Source organism: Bos taurus, chromosome 3 (genome assembly GCF_002263795.3).
Source record: "Bos taurus isolate L1 Dominette 01449 registration number 42190680 breed Hereford chromosome 3, ARS-UCD2.0, whole genome shotgun sequence".
NCBI classification, from domain to species: domain Eukaryota; kingdom Metazoa; phylum Chordata; class Mammalia; order Artiodactyla; family Bovidae; genus Bos; species Bos taurus.
Window position 1 is genome coordinate 103,439,698 of NC_037330.1, and position 14,483 is coordinate 103,454,180.

General features: G+C 42.3%; 1 protein-coding gene and 1 long non-coding RNA gene across 8 annotated transcripts in view; one reads left to right on the plus strand and one right to left on the minus strand.

Moving 5' to 3' along the window:
* TMEM269 (transmembrane protein 269) overlaps positions 1-14,483 on the minus strand; it is a 30,768-nt gene that overhangs the window by 6,075 nt on the left and 10,210 nt on the right. For 3 of the 7 annotated variants that reach the window (XM_059885177.1, XM_059885178.1, XM_024990197.2), the window contains 3 exons: positions 10,009-10,106; positions 9,192-9,335; positions 8,349-8,549 (listed from right to left, as the gene is read on the minus strand). In XM_059885177.1, the coding sequence (XP_059741160.1) occupies positions 8,349-8,549; positions 9,192-9,335; positions 10,009-10,106 (443 nt within the window). Of the gene's footprint in view, positions 1-3,510; positions 6,340-6,436; positions 6,602-8,348; positions 8,550-9,191; positions 9,336-10,008; positions 10,107-14,483 lie in introns of those variants that run through there. The other 4 variants (XM_059885179.1, XM_015466917.3, XR_009494011.1 and 1 more) reach the window with 3 other exon arrangements.
* Positions 1,842-3,851, plus strand: LOC132344930 (uncharacterized). The gene is made up of 2 exons (XR_009494012.1): positions 1,842-2,499; positions 3,578-3,851. It is a non-coding gene; the product is annotated as an uncharacterized lncRNA (long non-coding RNA).

Sequence of the window (14,483 nt, forward strand, 5' to 3'; positions counted from 1 at the left end):
GGTCCTATTGAATTTGGACTGAATGCAAATTTTTCAGTTTTATGTTTTGGAGGAATGGGGGTTTGGAGTAAGCTGTCATCATAAACATAAGGAAATGATGTAGTATACTAGAAAGAACACTGTTTTGGGGTCAAGTATAGTTCTTACTACTTTGGATAAGTTATTAACCTCTCTAAGCCTCACTCTTCTCCCATCTGTGTAATGGAGTAATATTTTCTTCCTCTCAAGATCATTCATCAAGAAATAAGTAAGATAATGTATGTAATAACTACTCAGTAAATATTACTTCCCAGCTACCTTACTTCATGGGATATGTTTCAAATTTCAAATAACCAATTAATATATGAGTGTTGGTTGGAAAGATTCTGATCCTTAGTTGGGAACTGCTTGTATTAACATGTCACAGCCCTGGATATAGTTTATCCTAGAGAAGTGTTCTAGTATTGCAAACTGTAGGTGGTTGTCAAATCAGTATAATAAATTATGACTAGGTTATCTTTTTAATTAAATAATAGGGGCCTACCTGGTGGTTCAGTGGTTAAGAATCCACCTTGCAATGCAGGGGATGCCGGTAGATCCCACATGCTGCAACTAAACATCAGCATGCCAAAACTAAGACCCAGTGCAGCCAAATAAATTTTTTTTAAAAAAAAGCTTTTAAAGAAAGAACAGAACAGATTTTAAAATATCGATGTGGTGAGGATATTGTTTCATGAAGCTTTTGTTTCAGCTTCAGTTTTTTACCATTGAGTATAATGTTAGCTGTGTGTTTGCATATGTGGACTTGAATATGTAGAGGTACATTCCTTCTATACCCACTTTATTGAGAGTTTATCATAAATAGGTGTTGAATCTTCTCAAACACTTTTTCTGCATCGAGTGAGATGATTATGTGATTTTTATACATAATTTTTTTTAATGTGGTGTAGCACATTGGTTTGTGCATCCTAGAATCCCTTAATCTTAACAATCCACTTAATCCTTTTAATATATTGTGTATTTGGTTTGCCAATATTTTCTTGAGGATTTTTGTGTCTATATTCAGTAGTGACACGTGTCTGTAATTTCCCTTTTTTGTGTGTTTTCTCCGTTTGCTTTTGGTGTAGGGTGACGTGGGCCTTATAAAATAGGAAGTATTCCTTCCTCTTCAGTTATTTGGAGTAGTTTGAGAAGGATATTAAGTCTTCTTGGAATGTGTGGTAGAATTCACCTGTAACCCCGCCAGGGCCTGGACTTTTGTTTGGGGGAAGTTTTTGATTACTGTTTCAGTCTCTACTAGTGATCGATCTATTAGGATTTTCTATTTCTTCATGATTCACTCTTGGAAGACCTTCCGTCTAGGTTGTCCAATTTGTTGATTTATAGCTGATCTAATCTTTTGTATTTCTGTCATATCCATTGTTATTTCTCCTTTTTCATTGTTGAGTTTATTGGTACCTCCTCTTTTTTTTCCTTAGTGAGTCTAACAGTTTGTCAGCTCTCAACTGATCTATAACTATCCTCATATCGCTAACCTAAAGTTTTGTTTGAGGTGATGTAGTATGATTATTCGGAGAAGGCAATGGCACCCCACTCCAGTACTCTTGCCTGGAAATTCCCTTGGACAGAGGAGCCTGGTAGGCTCCAGTCCATGGGGTCGCTAAGAGTCGGCCTGACTGAGCGACTTCACTTTCACTTTTCACTTTCATGCATTGGAGAAGGAAATGGCAACCCACTCCAGTATTCTTGCCTGGAGAATCCCAGGGACAGAGGAGGCTAGTGGGCTGCCATCTATGGGGTCGCACAGAGTCGGACACAACTGAATCGACTTGGTAGCAGCAGCAGCAGCAGTATGATTATTATTGTTATAAACAAAGTACAAAGTGTATTTTCCCTTTCAAAGTATTCCTCTGGAAGTCTACATATTTATTTCAGCTCTGCTGCTATGGCTCAGAATGGATATGGAAATCCTCTTTCAGAATTGCATCTTCTTCCTTTGAACATAGTTCAAGTTCTAGAAATAGCCAGAAGTCATTTGAGGCCAAAATCAATAGCTAATTTGGTTTTGGTTTACAAAGAGGATATCATTGGCTAATATTAAATATTATTAGGTTTTTGAACTAAATTTGGTTGGCTCGAGCAAAATAAGTATTTTTTGAGCACCTATTATATCTAGGCACTGTGCTAAGTGCTGACCTCTAAGAGCATATGTGAAGACAGTTATCATCTTAGAATTCCTAAAATATTTTGGTGAAGGATAGCAACAGTGAAATGAGGGTTCAGCATTAAAGGGCATCACACTGAAATGTCTGAGCCCATGTATATTTGTAAGATTCCTACTATATTATTCTAACCTTGTACAGAACTCACTAGAATGCACAACCAAATCAATTCATCTACAAAGTATATGTTTCTGAGTGTGGAGCACCGCTGTGGCAGGCAGCAGAAACACGAATATGTAAACTGAAGGAACTTAAAAATCTAAGAAACAGATCTATTCATCTATCCATGAAAAAAAATGTAAGTACTGTAACAGATATAAACAGAAAGCCATGGAGAAAAGAGGGTGCTGTCTTTTCCTTTAGAGCCAAATCAGAGCAATGTGGACTTCACTGGACTTTTTTCATATAACTTTAGAGTTAGTGCATATTTGCAATATATATTTTTCTGCAAACTTCAATAAGTTAGACCTGAGGTAAAGGTGGTCTGGTGCGCTGGCCGAGGAAGGGGCAGAATGAGCCAATAATCCTCTAGCACACCACCCGGAGGTGGAAGTCCAGAGGCAGTGCTGCGAGCGTGACTTTTAGTGGGCCTGAGTTCTCTGTGACATGCCACTTTAGGGTTCCGTACACTTCTCTTTATTTCTATTCAATTTGGATTTTAGAATATGAAATGTCCTTTGAATATCTTGAGTTTAGTATTTTTTAGAGCTTAGGGAAAAAAAACACATATAATGAGATCCTGGAGGCCAGATGATGCCCTCAAGATGCCAATGTGTCTAATCTAAACAAAGCAAAAGGCATAAGTTTTAATTGTGAAAATAGAGAATATTAAGTTGCAAAATCCTACACATAAATGGGGCAACAGGATTGCCCTGCCATCAGCTCTGCTCTACAGAGCCAGAGTCTATAAATGTAAGAAACCCGTTAGTAAGCCCCACCTTAGCACTGGAGTCATTACATTCAGGCAGGACAAGGTGGAGGCTACACCAATTCTGAAGGGTTTCATTCATTTCCAGGGGACAAACCTTAGTGCACCAGGTCACATAGCTGGTAACAGAACTAGAACTCAAACCCAGCCCAAGTTTAGCTTGGAGAAAAATCTGTTCTGTATGACACAAACAACTATTGTCACCAAGTGATTCAGAATCCTGAATAAAGAGGAAGAAGTACAGGCCACTGGCTCTACTGTGGGTTGCTCTGGTTCAAGGCCACATGTATCTAGCACTGCACAACACAGACACAAAGACAGATTTATGAGGGTAAGGTAAGCTTTGGCCCACCATGCTGGCAGAAACCCCACAGAGGCCAGTGGGAGTGGGTAGGGCTGTTTAATATCTTCAGTACCATGGCCTAAGACATGCTGCCTTGCCCCACAGAGCATCTGGAAAGAAGATGTAGGAGAGTGACCACGTCAGGCAGTAAAAAGCAGCTATCGAGAATGGACACAAAAACAGCATGATGACACCTGGAAGAAGGAAAAAGGCAAACACTCAATTTTTATGAAGCTGTCTTATGTGTATTTTCCACCCTCTAAGTTCAACCCCCATCTTTCCAGCCTCCAATTTTTACTCACACTAAAACCATTGGCACATGAGCCTTACCTTTATGAAGTTTGTGTAACTAGATAATTACAATCTAATGCAATCTCTATTTCTTTGCATTGGTCACTTAAGGCTTTCTTATCTCTCCTTGCTATTCTCTGGAATTCTGAAAGTGAAAGTGTTAATTGCTCAAAAATTCTGAAAGTGTTAATTGCTCAATTGTGTTTGACTTGTTACAACCCCATGGACTGTAGCCCGCCAGGCTCCTCTGTCCATGGAATTCTCCAGGCAAGAATAGTGGAGTGGGTAGCTATTCCCTTCTCCAGGGGATCTTCCCGACCCAGGGATCAAACCCAGGTCCCCTGCATTGCAGGCAGATTGTTTACTATCTGAGCCACCGAGGAAGCTCTGACTATTGAATATTCATTGGAAGGACTGATGCTGAAGCTGAAGTTCCCATACTTTGGCCACCTAATGTGAAGAGCAACTCATTGGAATAGACTGTGATGCTGGGAAAGATTGAGGGCAGGAGGAGAAGGGGGCGACAGTGGATAAGATGGTTGGACAGAATCACCAACTCAATGGGTGAGTTTGAGCAAACTCCAGGAGATAGCAAAGGACAGGGAAACCTGGCGTGCTGCAGTCCATGGGGTCACGGAGTCAGACATGACTGAGCAACTGAACAACAACAATGCCATCTCAGATTCTGTGTTGTCAAACTCAGATCAGAAATCAGTCTTAGCCAAGAATACATTTGAGTTGCCTGGATCTCTTGTTAGAAAAAGAAAAGGAAAAAAAAGTATATTCATATTGTTTCAAGTTTAACATGTGATAGGGGTCAATACAGTATTATACACATGTGGAAAAGTATTATACACATGTGGAAACATAGCAGGCCTAAGACTGCTATCCTTAGAAAATCCTGCTTGCAAGGTGGGCCAAGAGCCTAGAATCTTGAATAATAAAGTTTCCTACACTGATAAAAACTGATGAGAGCAACTGGTTATACAAGTGAGGTAGTTAATGCAGAACATTGATTTCCTTCTGTGTAAGTCTGGAATTTTGGTACATGCTAGGCAGAGGGGAGGGGCTTCCCTAGGGGCTCAGTGGTAAAGAATCTGCCTGCCAATGCAGGAGACTCAAGTTCAATCCCTGGGTTGGCAAGATCCCCTGGAGAAGGAATGGCAACCCACTCCAGTATTCTTGCTTAGGAAATCCCATGGACAGAGGAGCCTGGAGAGCTACAGTTTATGGGGTCACAAGAGGTGCACACAACTGAGCAACTAAACCACTGCCAGGCAGAGGGGACCTATGTGTCCAGCCCTGTAAATGCCTTCAGCACTGAGTCTCTAAAGAGCCTCCTGAAGACAGACCTTCACAAGCAGTGTCATAATTCAGTGCTGGAGAATTGTGTCCTGTGTGACTCCACAGGGAGAGGATGCCTGGAAGCTTGCACCTGGTTCCCTCCAGACTTGGTTCCTTTCAAGTTTCCCTTGACTGATTTTGCTTTATCCTTTTGCTATAACAAATCTGAGCTATATGTGTGACTCTCTGCAGAACGCTGTGAGTCCTCCTAGAGAAGCACTGACCCAGGGGTGGTCTTAAGGGAGCTCCCCCGCTCCACTCCCGCAACACAATTTCAATCTCAGATTTACCACCAAAGGGCACCAACATTTGTGGAGATCTACTCTGCACTAGAGGCTTCACAGGTGGCTCAATGATAAAGAATCTGTCTACCAAAGCAGGAAACATATGTTTGATCCCTGGGTCAGGAAGATCCCCTGAAGGAGGAAATGGCAACCCACTCCAGTATTCTTGCCTTGGAAATCCCATGGACAGAGGAGCCCAGTGGGCTACAGTCCATAGCGTCACAAAGAATTGTACATAATAGAGCACAAGCACACACACTTTGCACTAGACAGTCTGCTAGGTAGGTTACAAAAAGTACTTTATGCGCATTTCAGAATTACCCTGTGATTTAGGATTAAGTCTCTTTTTCAGATAAGGAAACAAAGGGGATATAATTCGGACAAGGTCCTGATTCAATCCCTCGTCTGCCTGGATGTTAAAAACTAGACACAGACTGCTTCAGAAAGCTCAGATGGAGGGAGGGAGTGTATAGTCTATGACATTTCCACGGGAGGAACCAGCATATATTCCTCAAGAGAAATCAGAACATGGGACCTGAAAAAAACCACGTCTAAGGATAAGAAGCAGTTACAGAAAGGTATTAGAATATTGGAATACTACTTCCAGAGAACAGTCATTGATGGTTGAGTTAATGAGATAATATTTTAAACCAAAGTTGTCCTGGAAAAAGGTCTCAGTAGCCATAGAGCAGCTCCTCAGATGTACAGAGCTCTTGCGGGGAGAAGGGAACTTGGTCTAAAAAGATGACTGGCTGTGCTCCAAAATCCACAGCAGGCATTTTGAAATCTATCCAGCAGGGCTTCAGTATCAACCAGTGTCAGGTTTTGAGGTTCAGTCTCCCCCTTTACCCACACAGCACAGATAATCCATGGAAGGCTGTCAATGTGCCATCAATTTTGAGAAGAGGGGATCAATGGTGTCTACAAAGAACACTGCAGGAAACACTGCTGCAATGAGATAAGAGAAGGGTGAGTGGAGGGAAGAAGGGGGCTAAGAAATATCCATTTACAGGACACACTGTGCCGGAGGATTTATATACATTACCTCATTTAATCTCAAGAATCTTGCAAGGTAGGGATTATCAGCTTCGTCTTATAGATGAAAGCAGGCTCAAATTCAGGCAACTAATATGTGCTGAAGTTAGAACTTGAACTCAGGTCTGTTTAGCTCCAAACCAGGTATCTTCTCCCCTCATTGTGCCTCTGCCAACTGGGACACAGGAGGAGCCAGCACTTAGAACTTGGACAGGGCTGTGGGTGCTAATGCTACAGAAGAAAGGGTGTGAACTTAAAGGGGAGAGTCAGGATGGAACCCAGGACCCTTCAAATCAAGTGAAAGTGAAAGTGTTAGTCACCCAGTCATGTCTGACTCTGCGTCCCCATGGACTGCAGCCTGCCAGGTTTTTCTATCCATGGGATTCTCCAGGCAAGAATACTGGAATGGTTCCCATGCCCTCCTCCAGACTCAAGGATTGAACCTGGGTCTCCTGTATTGCAGGCAAATTCTTTATCATCTGAGCCACCGCTTCAAACCAAGTGGACCCACATATAAACTAAGCATAGATGTCATCCTGTTCACATGAGTGCATTTTAAAAGAAGAAAAATCGATGTTCCTTGAAGAAGACCATAAATCAGGGAAATCTTAGAGAGACATATTCCAGGGCCCCAGTGTGACCAGGGCCTCAGGGCCTGGCACCCTTTACTCAATTGCTATAGCCCAGAACCTGCTTCCTCGATATCAGCTGTACAATATTTCCAACACTCATGTCGCATCTCTTCATCTTTACCCCCACCATCACCTTTCATGTGACAAAAAGCTGGTTTTCCTACTTCCATTCTGAGTCTCCTACAATCTATTCTCCACATTACAGTCAAAGTAAACGTGTAAAACTGCTGCTCAGAAACCCCTTCAGAGACTTCTCTTTTGCCTCCAGGATCCAATCCCCAATCCCACCCAGCCTGCTCGCTTCACTGGCCTCCGTCTGTCGCCAGCCCTCTCTCAGAAGTCCAGCACGCTGCTGCTCAAAGGCACCTGGTGGCTCCTTGCCTCGGAGCACTCACAAAGCTCTACTTCATTTTCCGAACCACCCCTCCCACTGCTTGGCAAATCATCTTGTAGTTTTCATGTGTTTTTAATTTTTTCCAGTTTTATTGAGATATCACTGACATATAACTTGGTATTAGTCCAAGGTATATCAACAACTTTGATATTTTTGTATATTGCAACATGATAACCATAATACATTTAGTTAGTATCCATCACCTCACAAAGTTACAATTTTTTTTTCTTGTGATGAGAACTTTTAAGATCTACTATCTTAGCAACTTTCAAATAGACAGTACAGTATTGTAGACACCATGATGTACATTATTATATGCACAGAACTTACTTATCTTGTAACTGGAGTTTTTACCTTTTGACCAATTTCACCCAGGTTTCGTTCCCTCTAGGCATTCCCATCTAAATTAGGTCATCCTCTGATGCCCTCTGAGAACATGCTACAGTGTCACAACACATCAAAACTATATATTTTTAGTTATTTCTGCCATGATTCATTTGGTGTCTGACTCCCCCATTGGAAGGAAGTATTTGTCTGGTTTACCAATTTGATTCTTAGTATCTGATTTATGGTAGGTGTTCCTAAATTCCTATTGAACTGAAGAACATCCAACAAATATTTACTTGAGTATCTGCTACGTGACTGGCACAATCCTAAGTACTAGGGATTATGGCACAAATAAAAAAAGGCCTCTATGGGTGGAGGGGGGCAGGTTTGGTGTATATAGACAACAAACACGTAAATACACTTCAGGGGATGATATTACAAGTTCAGTGGAGAAAAACAGAGCAGGGCGAGAGAGAGAGAGGGAATGCGGGGTGAGAAACAGGGTGGCAATGAGCAGCAATGATAACAAATGATCACTAGTGACATTAAGAGCAATATATGTCACTTACCTCCCAGATAGACTATTTTTTTCCAGCTCTCAGACTCCAGGATTTCGTCATGTGGGTAGTAGCTCTGGTCCATCATGAACAGAATCATGAGTGAGGCCATGCAAGACAGAATGAACGTGTTGCCTTTGGTCAGGAGGGAGGTGGAAGCCAAAACACAGGAAGCATAGGGGCAGGGTAGGCCCTTGTATGTGAAAGGAATGCCTGCAGGGAAAGAAAAGATGGGGTTAGCTGCTTCCCACTGCTCCAAAGCATCCACAGGAGGAAGCCCTTCTCTCTTTGGGTCTTCCCTACCCCATATTCCAAATTCCTTCACTCTTAGGGCAGCGGCCAGCTGTAAAGAACTTAGTTATTCAGAGGTGACGTGTGGGTTTTGCACTGGATCCGCAAGGTAAAGCAGGCAGCTAGGACCAGGCCTGTGCTCTGGCCCCTAGGAAGCCTCTGTAGAAGAGGCCTTTGAGATCTTTCTGTCTGCCTCTGCAATCCCTTGCATTGTTACCTTAGGCAAGGCAATTGCCCTCCCTGGAGTTCAGTTTTCCCATCTGTTTTGGGAAACTGGAGTATGACCTCTAGTTTTAGGATCTGTGAAGCCATGTGCTCCATCCAAAGGTCACACAACAAGAAAAAAGCACAGCTGGTTCAAGAACCAAGGGTTCCCGCCCCCTAGACCAGGGCTCAGGCAAGGCAGCCTGAAACCTCCAGTGGGCCTGCAGCAGGAGAGAAGGAAGGAAGAGGGTGCCCATAGAGGGAAGGAGAGGAGTCAATCACTGCTCCTGGGTTTCTGACATCCAACAGCTTCTCCCCTCCAGTTTCCTACCCTCAGCCATAAGTCTGGTTTCCACTCACCTGTCGAATAAAAACAGAGGCGGAATGAAACAGCTAACACATACATGACGGCTAGTAACCCATTCAGAGGTCCATCCACGCCTAGAAGCAGGGCTGAGGCCAGGCCAAAAGTGGTGAAGACTGCGAAGTCATTCAGTTCGGTTCCTGCTCCAGAAGGCCAAAGTTAGAAGAACTTCTGCTCTCATGTCTGTATCTTAGTCCCCTCTGCTGGGGGAGCTGGAGTGGTGACAAGTAGGATCCTGCTGTCAGGTCCCTGAGGGGCCGGAAGGCAACGCTGCTTCCTGCGGTGGTCTGCTGATCAGAGAATGGGGTCTCCTTCTGGCTCTGCCTCAAACTGACCATGTGGCCTTAGGAAAGTCTTTCTCTGTCTAGGTCTTAGTTTTCCTGTTCTTCAACATGCAAGGGTTGGACCACAATTGGAAACAAATTAATGATGTGGAACCCTTTTTTTTTCCAAGCAAAATCTTACTTGGGAATATTTTATTATATTTTAAGTGAGTTTCTCTGCTTGAGGTATTTTTCATTTCTCCACACCTCCATTACCACAACCATGGCTCCCACTCCCAGATCCGCCCTGAGAGGGAGACAGGGCAGATAAACCAAGTGAAGGCCAGGAGAAGGACAGCCAGAGACCCACAAGTGAACCAGCAGAGTAGCTAGATATAGGCTGCGGGGCTCACACACTCCTGTTCTAGGGCTGCTTCTGTTACACTCAGAGGGACTCAACGGGGGTGGTGACTGCCAGAAGCCCGCTGGATATCACAGGACAGGGGAGCTGACCGGGGTCAGGGATGATGAATCTGAGGCCTGGACTCACCGGATCCGGAGCAGATGTTCAGGTGTCTGGTCACTGACCCGATAGCCATGTCTAATAGAAAGCTGACCAAAACCATCCAGGAGGCACAGGAGCATTTCCTAAAGTACAGGCCCGCAGGCCAAACAGGTCAGCTCTCTCGCAGTATCACAGAGACTCCACCCCTACCCAGCCCCAGCTAAACCAATGTGCTTCCTATGCTAGCCAGCACACATATACACACTCCTACATGCTCCCTAACTCACATCCTTTCTGATCTGTGCTGCCTTACACACCACACACACACAGACTTACATCCCTTTCATACTCGTATTCTCAACCCACGTTCTTAAAGGGCTGCCCTCTATAGGTAATCATTAAGAAATAGGGTCCCTTCCAATTCTAAATTCCAGGTGTATTCGATGGCAAGGGAGATCCTAGGTCCTAGCCCAGCCTACACAACCATCTCACTGTGGCCTCTGTTCCTCCATCTGTAAAATGAAAGGTTTGTTTCAAATGATTTCTTTAACAGATACAAGCCTATTTAGATTATCTATTTCTCCAATGTGAGTTTTGTATCTTTGAAGGAGTTGATCTGTTTCATCTTAGGCTATCAAGTCTGTGGACACAGAGTTGTTCACAATATTCCTTTATTATACTTTAATGTCCATGTAATGATTCCTCATTTTTCATTTCTGATATTCATAATTTGTATCTTCTCTTTTTCTTGGATAGCCTGGCTAGAGCTTTATCAATTATATTGATCTTTTCAAAGAACTAGATTTTGGTTTCATTGATTTTCTTTATTGGTTTTCAATTTCTTTGATTGACTTCTTGTTTTCAATTTCATTGATTTCTATTCTAATTTTTATTATTTCTTTCCTTCTGCTTACTATGGATTTAATTTGCTCTTTTTTTTTTCTAGTTTCCTAAGATGGAAGCCTACGTAATTGATTTTAGATCCTCCTTCTTCTCAGTTTTTTCAAAGACTTTATTTTTTAGGGAAATTTTAGGTTTACAACAAAATTGAGAGTAATGCAGAGATCCATTACCCTTGTTCTCACATGTGCATAGCCTCTCCCATTATCAATATCATTCAACAGAATGATACATTCTGGCCTTGGTATATACCAAAAGTGACCCTACACTGACACATTGCAATCATTCAAAGTCCATAATTTACCTTAGGGTTCATTCTTGATGTTACATTCTACGGTTTTGGGCAAAAGTATAATGGCATATATCCATCATTATAACATCATGCAGAATATTTTCACTGTCCTAAAAGTCCTTTGTGCTCTACCTATTTATGTTCTCCCCAACCCTCCTGACAACTATGATCTTTTTACTGTCTCCATATTTTTGGAGACATATTTCCTTCATATTTCCTTTTCCAGAATGTCATGTAGTAGAGGTCATATAATATGTAACCTTTTTAGATTGGCCTCTTTCATTTGATTATATGCATTTAATGTTCCTCCATGTCTTCTTAGGGCTTAATAGCTCATTTGTTAACACAGAGAGTGATAGTCCATTGTCTGGATGTACCACAATTTATTCATTCATTTATCTACTGAAGGATACCTTTGTTATTTTCAAGTTTTGGCAATTATGAGTAAAATAGCATGATCATCTAAGTACAGGTTTTGAACATAGTTGTCAATTCATTTGCTTGATTGTACGGTAGAAGTTGGGCTTCCCTCGTGGCTCAGAGGATAAAGAATCTGCCTGGAATGCAGGAGACCTGGATTCAATCCCTGGGTCAGGAAATCTGAAAAAGGGAATGGCTACCCACTCCAGTATTCTTGCCTGGAGAATTCCGTGGACAGAGGAGCCTGGCGGGCTACAGTCCATGGGGTTGCAACAAGTTAGACATGACTGAGCAGCTAACACTGACACACTGACTCATGCTAGGAGTATGCTTAGTTTTGTAAGAAGCCACCAAACTGTCTTGCAGAGGGGCTGTACCATTTTGCGTTCCCATCAGCAATGAGTAAGTGCTCCTGTTGCTCCACATCTTCAGAAGCATTTGTTATTGTCAGTGTTCTGGATTCTAGTCATTTTAATATATGTGTAGTGATATCTCATTGTTATTTAATTTGCATTTCCATGATGACATTTGATGAGTATCTTTTCATGTGCTTAAATGCCATCTGTATATCTTCTTTGGTGAGGTGTCTGTTAAATTCTTGGGCCCTTTTCAAATTGAATTAATTTTTTATTGTTGAATTTTAAGCTTTGTATATTTTAGACTATAGTTCTTTATCAGATGTATCCTCTGTAAATATTTTCTCCCAGTCTGTGGCTTGTTTTCTAGTTCTCTTGACATAGACTTTGGAAGAGCAGATTTCTTTTCTAATATATGCGTACAATGTATAAATTTCCCTCTAAGTACTGCATTCACTGCATCTCACACATTTTGATAAGTTGTATTTTCACTTTCAATTAGTTCAAAATATTTTTTAATTTCTCTTGAGACTTTTTTTGTCTATGTATTATTTAGAAATGAGTTGTTTAACCTCCATGTACTTTGGAATTTTCTAGTTATCTTTCTCTTACTTATGGTTTAACTCCATATGGTCTAAGAGCTTACTTCGTATGATTTATATTCTTTCAAATTTGTTAAAGTATGTCTTACAGACCAGAATGTGGTCTATCTGAGTGAGCTTGAGAATAACATATATTCTGCTATTGTTGGATCAAATATTATATAAAATATCAATTAGATCCAGTGGGTCAAGGGTACTAGTCAGCTCTATCCTTCTGATTTTCTGCCTGCTAAATACCCAGTTATGGTAACAGATCCATAAAATTCTGCTGGCAGTTCTATCAGTTTTCATCTCATGTGTTTTTGACACTCCAAATGATTGCCAAGGTATCTTTCACACCCTACCTCCGGGGACTCCTTCTCTTTGGCTGTGCTGGATGTCCGCTGCAGCGCGGGCTTTCTCTAGTGGCACACAGTGACATGCAGGCTCAGTAGCTGTGGGGAGCTGACTTCTCTAGTCACGGCACATCAGCCTAGTTGCCCCACGGCATGGGGGATCTTAGTTCCCAGACCAGGGATCAAACCCACATCCCTTGCATTGGAAGGTGGATTCTTAACCACTGGACCACCAGGGAAATCCCACCTTCAGGGATTCTGTGTTTCTCTCCAGCACATGCTCCCAGACCCCCTATGAAAGCAGCTATAACAATCTCAGGCCAACTTGCCCTAGGAAGGCCACACCCAAGTTGACGCACTGACTGCAATGCTTGGGTGGCCCAGCAAAAGCAAACAGAGAGCCTGACCCTAGACCTCAGCTGTCCCTAAACAACCTTAGAATTTCCTTTGTTTAGACCCATATTTATGTGTCTAGGGGGGCTTCCCTGGTGGCTGAGCAGGTAAAGAATCCCCCTGTAATGTGGGAGACCTGGGTTCGATTCCAGGGTTGGGAAGATCCTCTAAAGAAGGAAAAAGCTACCCACTCCAGTATTCAGGCCTGGAGAATTCCATGGAGTAAACAGTCCATAGGGTCACAAAGACTCAGATACGACTGAGCGACTTTCACTTCACTATGTGTCTAAAGGGAATTGGGCCCACCATCGTGGCCTTAAAGACTACATTCCCAGAAGATTAGGTTCAACTAAGAAGATAGAGATTTTCTGCTGCAGGTATGTCCCAATCTATGAGACCCCCAAACCTAGATTTAGAGAATTTTCAAACTGGAAGGGAACTTAAACATCCTTAGGTAAAACCATCTTATTTTATGGATGAGAAACAGATCCAGAGAAGTTACTTGCTAATGGTTATAAAGAATCAAATAGATTAAGAGGACGTTGCTTATATTATAAAGGACTTGTGTGTGTATGTGTGTGTGCACTCAGTCTCTCAGTTGTGTCTGACTCTCTGCAACCCCCATTGACTATAGCCCACCAGGCTCCTTTGTCCATGGGATTTTCCAGGCAAGAATACTGGAGTGGGTTGCCATTTCCTTCTCCAGGAAGGAATTTTCCTGACCCAAGGATCGAACCCACATTTCCTGCATCTCCTGCATTGGCAGGTGGATTCTTTACCACTGAGCCACCTGGGAAGCCGATAAAGAACTTATATTTTTTAAAATATTTATTTATTTGACTGTGCTGGGTCTTAGTTGTGGCATGTGGGATATTTATGTGGGATCTTCAGTTGCAGCATGCAGGATCTAGTTCCCTGCCCAGGGATCGAACCCAGACCCCCTGCACTGGGAACTCGGAGTCTTAGCCACTAGACCACCAGGGAAGTCTCCATGAAGAGATTATCTTTAAAGCTCTGATTTCACAAAGGCATTGAAATACAATTCAATTCATAGAAATATAATTTGCTGACAATTTTTGAGGGGACCCATACTCATGTCTCAGACTTTCCAGAACAGGGTTAACTTTAACTATTCTGCCAGGTCATATGCTGTAATTTAAGAATCAAAAAAATATTAATGGTACCTGCCTACCCAAGGATTGTGCAAAGGCTACAGGAATGG